The sequence below is a fragment of the Trichechus manatus genome, unplaced genomic scaffold (genome assembly GCF_000243295.1).
Source record: "Trichechus manatus latirostris isolate Lorelei unplaced genomic scaffold, TriManLat1.0 scaffold00033, whole genome shotgun sequence".
Classification (NCBI taxonomy): domain Eukaryota; kingdom Metazoa; phylum Chordata; class Mammalia; order Sirenia; family Trichechidae; genus Trichechus; species Trichechus manatus.
In genome coordinates, this window is record NW_004443969.1 from 8940058 (window position 1) to 8954052 (window position 13995).

At 39.5% G+C, this 13995-nt stretch overlaps 1 protein-coding gene across 2 annotated transcripts in view; it reads left to right on the forward strand.

The window, feature by feature from the left end:
- Window positions 1–13995, forward strand: part of ACMSD (aminocarboxymuconate semialdehyde decarboxylase) — a 116048-nt gene that overhangs the window by 42891 nt on the left and 59162 nt on the right. The window contains exons 4-5 of one of the 2 annotated variants that reach the window (XM_004375081.1): window positions 642–691; window positions 2873–3109. In XM_004375081.1, the coding sequence (XP_004375138.1) occupies window positions 642–691; window positions 2873–3109 (287 nt within the window). The remainder of the gene's footprint in view (window positions 1–641; window positions 692–2872; window positions 3110–13995) is intronic. The other variant, XM_012555186.2, reaches the window with a different exon arrangement.

A 13995-nucleotide genomic window follows, 5' to 3' on the forward strand; every position in this document is an offset into this window, starting at 1 on the left:
AGTGTCTTCAAACCTGAGGGGCTCACTATATCAGACATTGTTCTGCTGCTAGTCAGAAGGTTTTCACTGGCCAATTTTTCACATGTAGACTGACAGGTCTTTCTTCCTAGTCTGTCTTAATCTGGAAGCTCTGTTGAAACGTGTCCACCAAGGGTGACACTGGCAATGCTTCCAGTATCACAGCAACACATAAGCTATCCACAGTACAACAAACTGTCAGACATGAGGTGGAGGCTCACTAGAAAGATGAATTAAAGGTGTGGGGAATGGGGCTGAGAGATGCATTCTATCATGCATTCTGCATGACCTAAGGTGGAAAATCCTGTAAAATTTGTTGGCTAGATACTTTGTATTAAATAAAATTTCACAGGGGGAGTAGAATTAACCCTTGAAAACTAGGTCAATTATTTTTTCCTGAATGTTCTCATTTTTGTCTAACCTTTCCCCTCTATCCAGGATCTGAGACTGAGGGATGACGTAGGCCTGGGATTGAGGGCTAGGTGGGGGGTGGGAGGGGAAGCAATAAGGGGATGGGGAGCAGCGGGAGGAAGTGGGTGGAGACTTGCTGAGCTCCCTGGCCCTTGGGTAATGAAGGAATGCTGGGCTATTCTCACCAGCTTTGCATTTGTGTCTATGTTTAGGAGTGACCGTGCAAGCTCTTTCCACAGTTCCCGTTATGTTTAGCTACTGGGTGAGTGTGAAACCTCAAACCATCTCCTTGGTGAGGGAAAGGTGCATGTCCAGCTCCATAGTAAGTAGACAGATGTCTCAAGCCTTGACATTGGGACCACTGAGTCTCCCCCACTTTCTTCCCCTTTAAAGATAAGTGACATCCCTCAGCTTCTCACACTGCAGTCTCTCCTCCCAGACCGGTCTTCCTAGCCATGTCCTTGCTCTAGACCTGCACTGTCCACTATAGTAGCCACTGGCCACATGACACTATCAAGCACTTGAATGTGGCTAGTCCAAAATGAGAAGGGCTGTAATTTTAAAATTACATTATATTTTCACTGGACAGTGCAGTTGTAGACCAGCCTCAATCTCTATCAGAACTTGCCTGTCTGGTGGCTCATTCTTGCAAAGCCCTGCCGAGTAGCTGACAAACCAATTAATTCTGAGGTGGGAATGATAATAACCTAATATGTTACCTCCCAGGGATATCTCCTAGGGATAGATACAATTCAAAAAGGGATTCCCTGCAACTAATGCCACAAAACAATATGTGTATAAATTTTTGTATGACAAATTAACTTGAGCTGTAAACTTCCACCTAAAGCACAATTAAAAAAGAGATTCCTGGAGTTGGATGCCTTTCCCCAAGAGAATAAATCTTGAGTGCTAAAAGTATCAGTGGTACAAACAGTTAATGCACTTGGCTGCTAACTGAAAGGTTGTAGGTTCGAGTCCACCCCGAGATGCCTTGGAAGAAAGGCCTGATGATCTACTTCCGAAAAATCAGCCATTGAAAACCCTATGGAGCACAGTTCTATCTGACACACATATGGATGCCATGAGTCAGAGTCAATTCATTGTCAAGTGGTAGTGGTACAACTAAAAGTTACAGGCATGATTTGCAAGCTTGTGGAGGAATGTTTTTGCACATAGCCAGGGGTGGGGTAAGCACAATGGTTTCCTGGCACCCTTTAAATTTAGCACTAAGTACCTGCTCAAATTTAAAGGGTTCCTTATGGGGCAGTTCTACTCTGTCCTATATGGTTACTATGAGTCAGAACTGACTCGATGGCAACGGGTTTGGTTTTTTTTGTTTGTTTGCTTTTTGTTTTGTTTTTTTGCCTGCTCAACCAAGTAGATGTTCACTTCCTGTTGTGGTTTAAGGAATAATGGAAATACCATCTGCTCACACATACTTCCCTCCACCTATGCCCCTATTTCCAGTATTAGTGATTCAGTCCTTACTTGCTTCTGTGATTAGATTCACTATTTAAAATAAAAACACCCCTAAGACCTCAATACACCTGAACATATCAGATTGGGTACTGCTCCAACTGGATAGCTGGGATTGCAGGAGAGAACCAAATTCCTAGCAGTGGGGTGGGTCAGTGGAAGGATGTTGAAAGGAAGGAAAACAGTGAAGAAGGGAGGGTTAGGCAAATCGAAAGCAAACTTTGTCTGCCTCAGCATTTGGCCAAGGCCAGCCCTGAGTGTCACTGCCCACCAGGAGGACAGAGAGAACAACAAGCAGGGAGAGAAGAGGTCTATGAGCCAGCCTAGCATCCCATCATGAGGCATACCAAGGAGGTGCACTGATGGTAGTGCCAGGTGCTTGGCCAGGAACAGGCTCCTGTGTGGGGCCGGGTGCCTGAGTATCCTGCCATGCAGGATCCTGCCTGCAGTTGGCCAGTGGCCAGTTCTCATTCCATCTCTAGGGTTAGGATGCCTGGCCTAGCAACCATGTTTTCTGATTATGGCCTCAATTTTTCTAATTAATCAGCCACATAGTAGCAGTTTGCTTTGCAAAGATTGGCTTCTGAGTCTCCTCTAACCAATGCGTATCTCAATCTGTGCCTCGGTTTTCTGGGGGGACAAAGCCACTGACACCAAAAACTCCAACCAGTTGACTCCAACTCATGGTGATCCAATATGTGTCAGAAAAGAACTGTGCTCCATAGAGTTTTCAGAGGCTGATTTTTTAGAAGTCAATCACCAAGCCTTTCTTCTGAGGCACTTCTCTGAGGACTTGAGCCTCCAACCTTTCGGTTAGCAGCTGAGCACGTCAACATTTGCACCACCCAAAGACACCTAAGCCACTGAGAGTGGGGAATGATTTAACCCAGGTGATGTATTATTCAGAGCAAATGTCTAAAGAAGTGGGTTTTGACCGATGTGGTTTTTCCTTTCCTCTTTTGATCAGGCCAAACCTCAGGACACTTTGGACCTGTGCCAACTTTTAAACAATGACCTAGCAGCCACTGTTGCGTGCTACCCCCGGAGGTTTGTGGGTCTGGGGACACTGCCCATGCAGGCCCCGGAGCTGGCCGTCAAGGAAATGGAGCGCTGTGTGAAGGAGCTGGGCTTTCCAGGGGTTCAGATCGGCTCCCATGTCAACGACTGGGACCTGAATGCACAGGAACTCTTCCCTGTCTATGCAGTGAGTACATGGTGCTTGCTCATTCAATGCACAGTTGCTAAACACCTAGGCCAGGCCAGGCACTGCACTGGGTGTGGGCAGGAACACACCTTGTATCTGGAAGAGAAGAAGAGGTAGAGAAATATGCATGAAGACACATTAGACTTAGGGAGGAGGTGTAGAAAGTGTTCCCAATACAGAGTGGGCCTTTCTATGGAAGATGGATGGGGCAAATGGTTCATTGAAACTCAGTGGAATCTCTCTTGTTTCTATCCCCCTTGCTCTCCTTTTAATCTTTCATTTGGACGCCAAAGTATTACCCTAATCATAGCCACTGTATGTAAGAACCACATGAATGACACGCAAGCTTTGCTTTATTTTTCTTTTTTTTTAATTTTTATATATTCACTTTTTTTCTTTTACTCTTTTTCTTTTTTTTTTCTCCATTTCTCAGTCTCTCATCTCTCCACTCCAACGGAAATCTCCCTTAGCACTCTTTTTTGTTTCTTTGTATTTTTTGGCTCATGTTCCTCCTCCTTGCTCTCCTCTTTGTCACACCCATCTAAACTCCACACATTACAATCTCCCCCTCCTTCCTGCCTACCTGCACTGTGTGCTGAATATCACACCCCCAAGCATCACAGGCACAGCCTACTGTAACCTGCCCTACACTGATTCCCAGCCCACCCTGTCACCCTAGTACGTGCCACAAACCCATCCCAGCAATGCCCCTTTGGCTGGACCTGCCCTGCTATACCATACCTGAGTGACTGATCCTGCCCATTAGAGAAGGAGGTGAAAAGTATCGTGCCCACAGATGAGCAAACAACAAAGAATGCACAGCCCACCTGCTCAGACATAAACAAAAAAACAAAAAAGCAGGATGAAACAAACAAATCTATAATCAAGAAACGAGGAAAATAACTACTTAATGCCCTGAAGACAGCAGACAATATCAAAATATATACAAAAACAGGACAGGATGGTTCCAGTAGGCATCCAAAATAAAATACCAGATGACTTTCCAGGAGAAGAAAAGGCACTAGAACTACCTGATAAACAATTCAAATCTCTCATATTCAGAGATAGCCAAGAGTTGAAGCAAAAAGCAGACAAAAATGAGGAAAAATAGACAAATTCATGGAAAAGGCAGACAAATTCATGCAAAATATGACAAAAAATGGAAGAATTCAGGAAAATAATACAGCAACAAAATTTCAAAATAAATGCACAAACTAGAAATCATATAAAAACAACAATTAGAAATCCAAAAGATAAACAACAAGATTTCAGAAACGGACAGTGTCAGAGAGGGGCTGAGGAGCAGGTTTGAAGCCATGGAAGACAGGATCAGCGAAATTAAGACAAACACTTGGATATAATTCTGTTTGAGGAAAAATCAGAAAAAAGAATGAAGAAAAATGAAGAAACCCTAAGAATTATGTGGGATACAATCAAAAGCAAAAATTTGCAAGTGATCGGAGTTGCAGAACAGTGGGAGAAAACAGAAAACACAGAGAGGATCATTGAAGAACTCCTGACAGAAAACTTCTCCAATATCATGAAAGATGAAAAGCTGACCATCCAAGAAACTCAACGAACCCCATATAGGATAGACCGCAAAAGAAAATCACCAAGACATATCATAATCACACTCACTAAAACCAAAGAAGACAAACAAAGAATTTTGAGAGCAGCTCGAGAAAAACAAAAAGTCACATACAGAGGAGAAACAATAAGACTAAGCTCAGGTTATTCAGCAGAAACCATGCAAGCAAGAAGGCAATGGGATGACATATATAAAACCTTGAAAGAAAAAAATTGCCAGCCAAGAATAATATATCCTGCAAAACTCTCATTCAAATATGATGGTGAAATTAGGACATTTCCAGATAAACAGAAATTAAGGGACTATGTAAAAACCAAACCAAACTTACAAGAATTATTAAAGGTAGACCTTCGGTCTGAGAACAAACAACATCAGACCACATACTTAATCTAGGACACAAGATTGTACCAACCAGATGCCAACCTAGGAAATGAACTCTCAAGGACTATCCAAAACAAAAAGAATTACAATAGGGAACCAGACAGATTAATCTGTGAATGACAACAACATCAGTACAATAAAAGAGGAAATAAACGGTGTAGGTATAGAACCTTCTAATGGAGAGGAAGACAAGGCAATATAAAGTAATGATAGACTGGGTCAAACCTAGGAAGATAAAGGTAAATTTCTAAGTAACAACAAAGAGAGTTAACAAACCTACTCATCAAAATACAGAAGAAAAACATAAAGTCTCACTAAAAACAAAATCTACAAAAACAAAAGAAATGAAAAAACAATCCACAAACAAAAGGAATTCAGCACAGGAGAGTAAGAGGAACAAAAAAATAAAAATAAAAAAAGTCAGCACCACAAAAAAAAAAAAAGCACTACAAAATGACAGCAATAAACTCACACCTATCAATAATTACACTGAATGTAAATGGCCTAAATGCACACATAAAGAGACAGAGAGTGACAGAATGGATTAAAAAAAAAAACAGGATCCATCAATATGCTGTCTAAAAGAGACACACTTTAGAAACAAAGATAGAAATTTATTAAAAATCAAATAATGGAAAAAATATATCAAGCAAACAGCCATCAAAATTGAGCAGAAGTGGTAATACTAAACTCAGATAAAATAGACTTTAAAACAAAATCTACCATAAAAGACAAAGAATGGCACTATATAATGAATAAGGCGATGATCCATCAAGAAGACATAACCATAACAAACATCTATGCACCCAATGACAGGGCTCCAAAATACATAAAACAAACTCTAACAGCACTGAAAAGAGAAATTGACAGTTTCACAATAATAGTAGGAGACTTCAACGCACCACTGACAGTAAAGGACAGAAAATCTGGAAAGAAACTCAACAAAGATACAGAAGACCTAAAGGGCACAATCAGCCAACTTGACCTCATAGACATATATAGAACCAACCTGCAAAGTACACATTCTTTTCCAAAGCACATGGAACATTCTCCAGAATAGACCACCTTAGGCCACAGAGCAACCCTGAACAAAATCCGAAACACTGAGATAATACAAAATATCTTCTCTGACCACACTGCCATCAAGGTAGAAATTTAACAACAGGAAGAGCAAGGAAAAAAATCAATTACATGGAAACTGAATAACACGTAGCTTAAAAACCACTGGGTAACAGAAGACATCAGAGATGGAATAAAAAAAATTCCTAGACTCAAACAAGAGTGAAAACACATCATACCAAAACCTTTGGGACACAACAAAGGCAGTCCTCAGAGGACAATTTATAGCAATAGATGCACACATCAAAAAAGAGGAAAGGGACAAAATCAAACCATTAACTACACAACTCAAACAAACAGAAAGACAACAGCAAAAAAAAACACAAAAGCCCACAGCCACCAGAAGAAAGGAAATAACAAATATCAGAGCAGAAATAAATGAAATAGAGAATAGAAAAACAATACAAAGAATAAACAAAACCAAAAGTTGGTTCTTTGAAAGGATCGACAAACCACTGGCCAGACTGACAAAAGAAAAACAGGAGAGGACGCAAATAACCCAAATAAGAAATGAAATGGGGGACATTACAAAAGACCCAACTGTAATAAAAAGGATCATAACAGACTATTATGAAAAACTATACTCCAACAAATTTGAAAATCTAGAGGAAATGGACAAATTTCCAAAAACACACTACCTACCCAATCTACAACAAAGTGATGTTGAAAATCTGAACAGTCCTATAACAAGAGAAGAGACTGAAAAGGTAATGAAAAAAAACTCCCAACAAAAAAAAAGTCCAGGCCCAAATGGCTTCACTGGATAATTCTACCGAACATTCAGAGAAGAGCTTACACAAGTACTACTAAAATTATTTCAGAACATAGAAAAGAAAGGGATACTTCCAAAGTCAATCTATGAAGCCAGCATAACCCTGATACCAAAACTGGGCAAAGACACCACAAAAAAAGAAAATTACAGACCAATATCTGTCATGAATATAGATGCAAAATTTCTCAACAAAATTCTAGCTGATAGAATTCAGCATCATGTCAAAAAAATAATACACCACAATCAAGTAGGATTCATACCAAGTAGACAAGGATGGTTCAACATTAGAAAATCAATCAACGTTATTTACTGCATAAATAAAACAAAAGAATCACATGATTATCTCAATTGACAAAGAAAAGGCATTCAACAAATTCCAACACCAATTCCTGATAAAGACTCTCAATAAAATAGGTATAGAAGGGAAATTTCTCAACATAATAAGGGGAATATATGCAAAACCAACAGGCAACATCTTTCTTAATTGAGACAGGCTGAAAACATTCCCCTTGAGAACAGGAACAAGACAAGGATGCTCTTTATCACCCTCCTATTTAACATTGTGCTGGAAGTCTTAGCTAGAGCAATAAGGCAAGAAAAAGAAATAAAGGGCATCCAAATTGCTAATGAAGAAGTTAAACTGTCCCTATTTGAGGATGGTATGATACTATACATAGAAAACCCAAAAGACTCCACAAGAAAACTACGGGAACTAATAGAAAGATTCAGCAGAGTAGCAGGATACAAGATAAACATACAAAAATCAGTTGGATTCCTACACACCAATAAAGAGAACGATTAAAAGGAAATCAGGAAAACAATACCATCTATAATAGCCCCTAAAAAAATAAAATACTTAGGAATAAATCTATCCAGGGATGTAGAAGACCTATACAAAGAAAACTATAAAACACCACTGCAAGAAACCAAAAGAGATCTACATAAATAGAAAAACACATCATACTCATGGATAGGTAGACTCATTGTGAAAATGAAAATTCCACCCAAAGCAATTTACAAATATGATGCAATCCTGATCCAAATACCAACAACATTCTTTAAAGAGATGGAAAAAAAATCATTAACTTTATTTGGAAAGGGAAGAAGCCCCGGATAAGTAAAGCACTATTGAAGAAGAATAAAGTAGGAGGTCTTGTACTACTTGACCTCAGAACCTACTATACAGCTACGGTAGTCAAAACAGCCTGGTACTGGTACAACGACAGACACATTGGCCAAGGGAACAGAATTGAGAACCCAGACATAAATCCATCTACCTATGGTCACCTGATAAGGGCCCAAAGGCCATCAGACGAGGAAAAGACAGTCTTTTTAACAAATGGTACAGACAAAACTGGATTTCCATATGCAAAAAAAATGAAACAGGACCCATACCTCACACCATATATAAAAACTAATTCAAAATGGATCAAAGACCTAAATATAAAGCCAAAAACTATAAAGTGCATAGAAGAAAAACTACGATCAACACTAGAGGCCCTAACACACAGCCTCAGCAGGATGCAAACCATAACCAACAACACACAAGCCCCAGAAGATAAGCCAGATAACTAGGATCTTCTAAAAATTAAACATTTATGTTCATCAAAAGGCTTCACCAAAAGAGTAAAAAGAGAACCTACAGACTAGGAAAAAATTTTGGATATTACAAATTAGACAAAGGTCTAATCTCTAAAATCTACAAGAAAATCCAACACCCACAAAAAAGACAAACAATCCGGTTAAAATATGAGCAAAGGAAATGAACAGACACTTCACCAAAGAAGACATTCAAGCAGCCAACAGACACATGAGGAAATGCTTATGATCACTAGCCACTAGAGAAATGCAAATCAAAACCACAATGAGATACCATCTCACCCCAGCATTACTGGCACGAATCAAAAAAACTGGAAATAACAATGTTGGAGAGGTTTCGGGGAGATCAGAACTCTTATGAACTGCTGGTGGGAATGTAAAATGATACAACAATTTTGGAAAATGATATGGCACTTCCTTAGAATGCTAGAAATAGAAATACCATATGATCCAGCAATCCCACTTCTAAGAATATATCCTAGAGAAATAAGAGTTGTCACACAAATAGACATATGCACACCCATGTTCACTGCAGCATTGTTCACAATAGTAAAAAGATGGAAACAACCTAGATGCCCATCTGCAGAAGAATGGATAAACGAACTATGATACATACACACAATGGAGTACTACACAACGATAAAGAACAATGATGAATCTATGAAGCATCTCATAACATGGATCAATCTGGAGGGCATTATGCTGAGTGAAATAACTCAATTACAAAAGGACAAATATTGTATGACACCACAACTGTAAAAACTCACGAAAAGGTTTACACACAAAAAGAAACAATCTTTACTGATTACAAGGGAGGGAAAGGGTGGGGGGAACACAAAATAGACAATAGATAAGTAGTAACTTTGGTGAAGGGGAAGACAGTACACAATACTGGGGAAGCTAGCACAACTTGTACAAGGAAAGATCATGGAAGCTCCATAGACACATCCAAACTCCCTGAGGGATTGAATTGCTGGGTGGAGGGCTGTGGGGACCATGATCTCGGGGAACATCTAGCTCAATTGGCATAACATAGTTTATAAAGAAAATATTCTACATTCTACCTTGGTGAGTAGCATCTGGGGTCTTAAAAGCCTGTGAGCAGCCATCTAAGATACTCCACTAGTCTCACCCCTTTGGGAGCAAGGGAGAATGAAGAAAACAAGATACAAGGCAAGATTACTAACATGGCCTCCACAAGACTGAGTCCAATACAACTAGATGGTGCCCAGCTATCATCACTTACTGCTCTGACAAGGATCACAATAGAGGGTCCTGGACAGAGATGGAGAAAAATGTGGAACAAAATTCTAACTCGCAGAAAAAGACCAGAGTTACTAGCCTGACAGCGACTGGAGAAACCCTGAGAGTGTGGACCCCAGACACTCTTTTAGCTCAGTAATGAAGTCACTCCCGAGATTCACTGTTCAGCCAAAGATTAGATAACCCCATTAAACAAAACAAGACTAATGGGGCAGAACAGTCCAGGGACAAGGACTAGCAGGCAGGAGGGGACAGGAAAACTGGTTATAGGGAACCCAAGGTTGAGAAGGGACAGTGGTGACATGTTGTGGGGTTGTTAACCACTGTCATAAAACAATATGTATACTAACTGTTTAATGAGAAACTATTTGTTCTGTAAACCTTCATCTAAAGTACAGTAAAAAAAAGAATTTCAAAAAAAAAAAATGACATCAGCCAGATATCAACCCAAATAAGAACTCTCAAAAATAAAATAAAGCTAAAAGATGGAAAATAGGGAACCAGAAACGTCAATCTGTAACTGATGTCCACTTCGAAACATAAAGGGGGAATAAAGAGTATAGGTTTAGAACTTATAAATGGAGAGGAAGTCAAGATGATATCAAGAAATAAAGTGCTGCTTTAAAGTTAAGAAGATAAAGCTAAATTTCAGGATAACTACACAGAAAGTTAATAAACCTACTCATCAAAGTATAAAAGAAAATCGTAAAGACTGAGCACACACAAATAACATTGTAGGAAATGAAAAGACAGCTCTTAATTTAAAAAAACTCAGCACTGAAAATTAAGCAGATCAAAGAAACCATCAACACCACAAAAAAAGCCTAACAAAATGACAGCAATAAACTCATCCCTATTGATAATCACACGGAATGTAAATGGCCTAAATGCTCCAGGAAACAGATGGAGAGTGGCAGAATGGATTAAAAAAACAAAAAAAAAAAAACACAACCTATCGATATGCCGTCTGCAAGAGACACACCTTAGACACAAATAGATAAATAAACTAAAACTTAAAGGATGGAAAAAGATATATCCAGCAAACAATAACCAAAAAAGAGCAGGAATGGCAATATTAATCTCTGATAAAATAGACTTCAAGGAAAAATCCACCATAAAAGACAACCCGTTGCCATTGAGTCGATTCCAACTCTTAGTGACCCTATAGAACAGAGCAGAACTGCCCCATAGGGTTTGCAAGGAGCAGCTGGTGGAATCGAACTGCCGGCTTTTTGGTTAGCAGCCTAGCTCTTAACCACTGTACCACCAGGGCTCCATAAAAGACAAGGAAGGACATTATATGATGATTAAAGGGTCAGGACATAACCATAATAAATATATACACACCCAATGACAGAGCTTCAAAATACATAAAACAAACTCTAACAGCACTGAAAAGGGAGACACTTCCACAAAAATACTAGGAAACTTTAACACACCACTCTTGGTAAAGGACAGAACAACTAGAAAGAAACTCAACAAAGACACAGAAGATCTAAATACCACAATCCAACAACTAGACTTCATAGACATATACAGAACACTTCACCCAAAAGCGCCAAAGTACACATTCTTCTCCAATGCTCATGGGTCATTCTCCAGAAGAGACCACATTTTAGGCCACAAAGCAAGCCTCGACAAATTCAAAAACATCGAAATAATATAAAGCATCTTCTCTGATCACAACACTGTAAAAATAGAAATCAATAACAGGAAGAACAAGGGAAAACATCTAATACATGGAAACTAAATAGCACCCTGCTTAAAAACTAATGGCCAATAGAAGAAATCAAAGATGGAATTAAAAAATTCCTAGACTCAAACAAGAATGAAAACACAACCTACCAAAACCTTTGGGACACAGCAAAAACAGTGCTCAGAGGTCAATTTATAGCAATAAACACACAACAAAAAAGAAAAGAGCAAAAATCAAAACATCAAGCCTAAGAAATGCTCCTGATCATGAGCAATTAGACAGATGCAAATCAAAACTACAATGATACCATCTCACCCCAACATTACTGGCACTAATCAAAAAAACAGAAAACAACAAATATTGGCGAGGTTGTGGGGAGACTGGAACTCTTATACACTGCTGGTGGAAATGTAAAATGGTACAACCACTATGGAAAACCATATGGTACTTCCTCAAAAAGCTGGAAATAGAAATGCCACATGATCCAGCAAACCTACTGCTAGGTATATATCCTAAAGGAATACAAGCCACGACACAAATAGACATATGCACACCCATGTTCATTACAGCATTATTCACAACAGCAAAAAGGTGGAAACAACCTAAGTGCCTATCTCCAGATGAATGGATTAACAAACTGTGGTACATATACACAATGGAATACTATGCAATGATAAAGAATAATGATGAATCCATGAAACATCTCACAACATGGATGAATTTGGAGGACATTATGCTGAGTGAAATAAGTCAATCACAAAATGACAAATATTGTATGATACTGCTATTATAAAGTAACAACAAAATGTTTACACACAGGAAAAAAATTAATGGTTAACAGAGATGGGGGGGGAGGGTAGGAAAATTACCAAAAAGATAATAGACACTGTTAATATTGGTGAAAGGAAAGGCAATACGCAATATGGGAGAAGTCAGCACAACATATCCAAGGCAAGAGAGGACACTGACAGGAATGTAGGAATAAAGGGCAACTATAGTAACTATTATAGCACAGACAATCCTGCAACAATAGTAATAACAAACAACAATTTATGAATGGATACATAGACAGATATGCCAAGAGGTGAGGGAGGGTGTAAGGGAGCACACCCACCAGCAGATACAGGTTTGGTGGTTGTGACGTTATGGTTCTGTGTCAACTTGGATGAGCCATGATACTCAGTGGCTTGGCAGTTATGATGTAGTTTGGATTTTTAATGATGTAACCACCTCTATAATTATACCTGATGTAATGTGATCACCTCCATGATGAGATCTGTTGTGAGCAGCCAATCAATTGAAAGGGAGTTTCCTTGCAGGTGTGGCCTGCATCCAGTATAGCTGGACTTTCTGGCAAGACTCGCTGGTTTTTGCTCGCTCTGGATCCTGCAGCTGGTTCCTGTTCATCTGACCTCCAGTTCTTGGGACCTGAACTAGCAGTTTACCTGCCATCTTACCTCCCAATCTTTTGATTCATTGGCCTCTACAGTCTGTGAGGCAGAGGACTGCCAGCTGATCTTCCAATATTGGATTCACCAGCACCTGCAGCTATGTGAGTCAGGAGAAGCCTCCAGCCTGACCCACAGACTTGGGACTTTCCAGCGTCCACAACCATGTGAACCATTTCCTTTATATAAAACTCTCTCTATATATTAATATGCTGCACTGGTTTTGCTTCCCTAGAGAACCCAGCCTAAGACATTTGGTACTGGGAGTGGTTCCAGAGAAATAAAATTGTAAGGATGAGTTTTCTAAATTCGTTCTCAAGTCTAGTTAGTCTTAAAGATGTTAATGACTCTGCTTCCAGTAGTACAGAAGGCAGTGCTAATCCGTGGCATGAAGTGGCAATAGAAATACGCAAAACATTACCACTAATAGATCAGTATTGGTGAGAGGCAAGGCTCTGGTGATGGCATATTTGATAACTTTCTACAATTCTGTCATAATGAGAAGTATAAAACTGGTTGGTTGGTCTTACTTTCACTAGACAAAGTAGGGAAAGAAAGAGACAGGCTCAGGGCTTCAGAGTCAAAGCTCAAGTGGCATATAATTGACCTCAAAGTTTCCACTTGTGCCTTGAAATAAAGCCTTATTTATTGAGGTAACAGAGCTGATATTGCTGAAAACTAAACCCAAAGTCTTATTGTAAGAGTGGCTGAATTACAATGCCAACTCAATTCCCAAACTCAAGTGGTGTCTGAAGTTAAAGTGAGGGCATTGATTGGGAAGAAATGAGATCCTGAAACTTAGGATGGGGACATATGGGCAGATAATCAAGAAGCTGGGTACACTGAGTCCCTAAATTCTGTTGAATCACCCCTGCCAACAGCACCAGTCCTCTCACTCCCATCTGAAGAGATTACTCCACCTTTGTCTGCTAAGCCACCCCCTCCAGTAAAACCATTAGCCCCTCCACCCCTATCTGATGAGATTAACCCAGCTGTGTCTGAAGAGGAAACCCTGGTGGC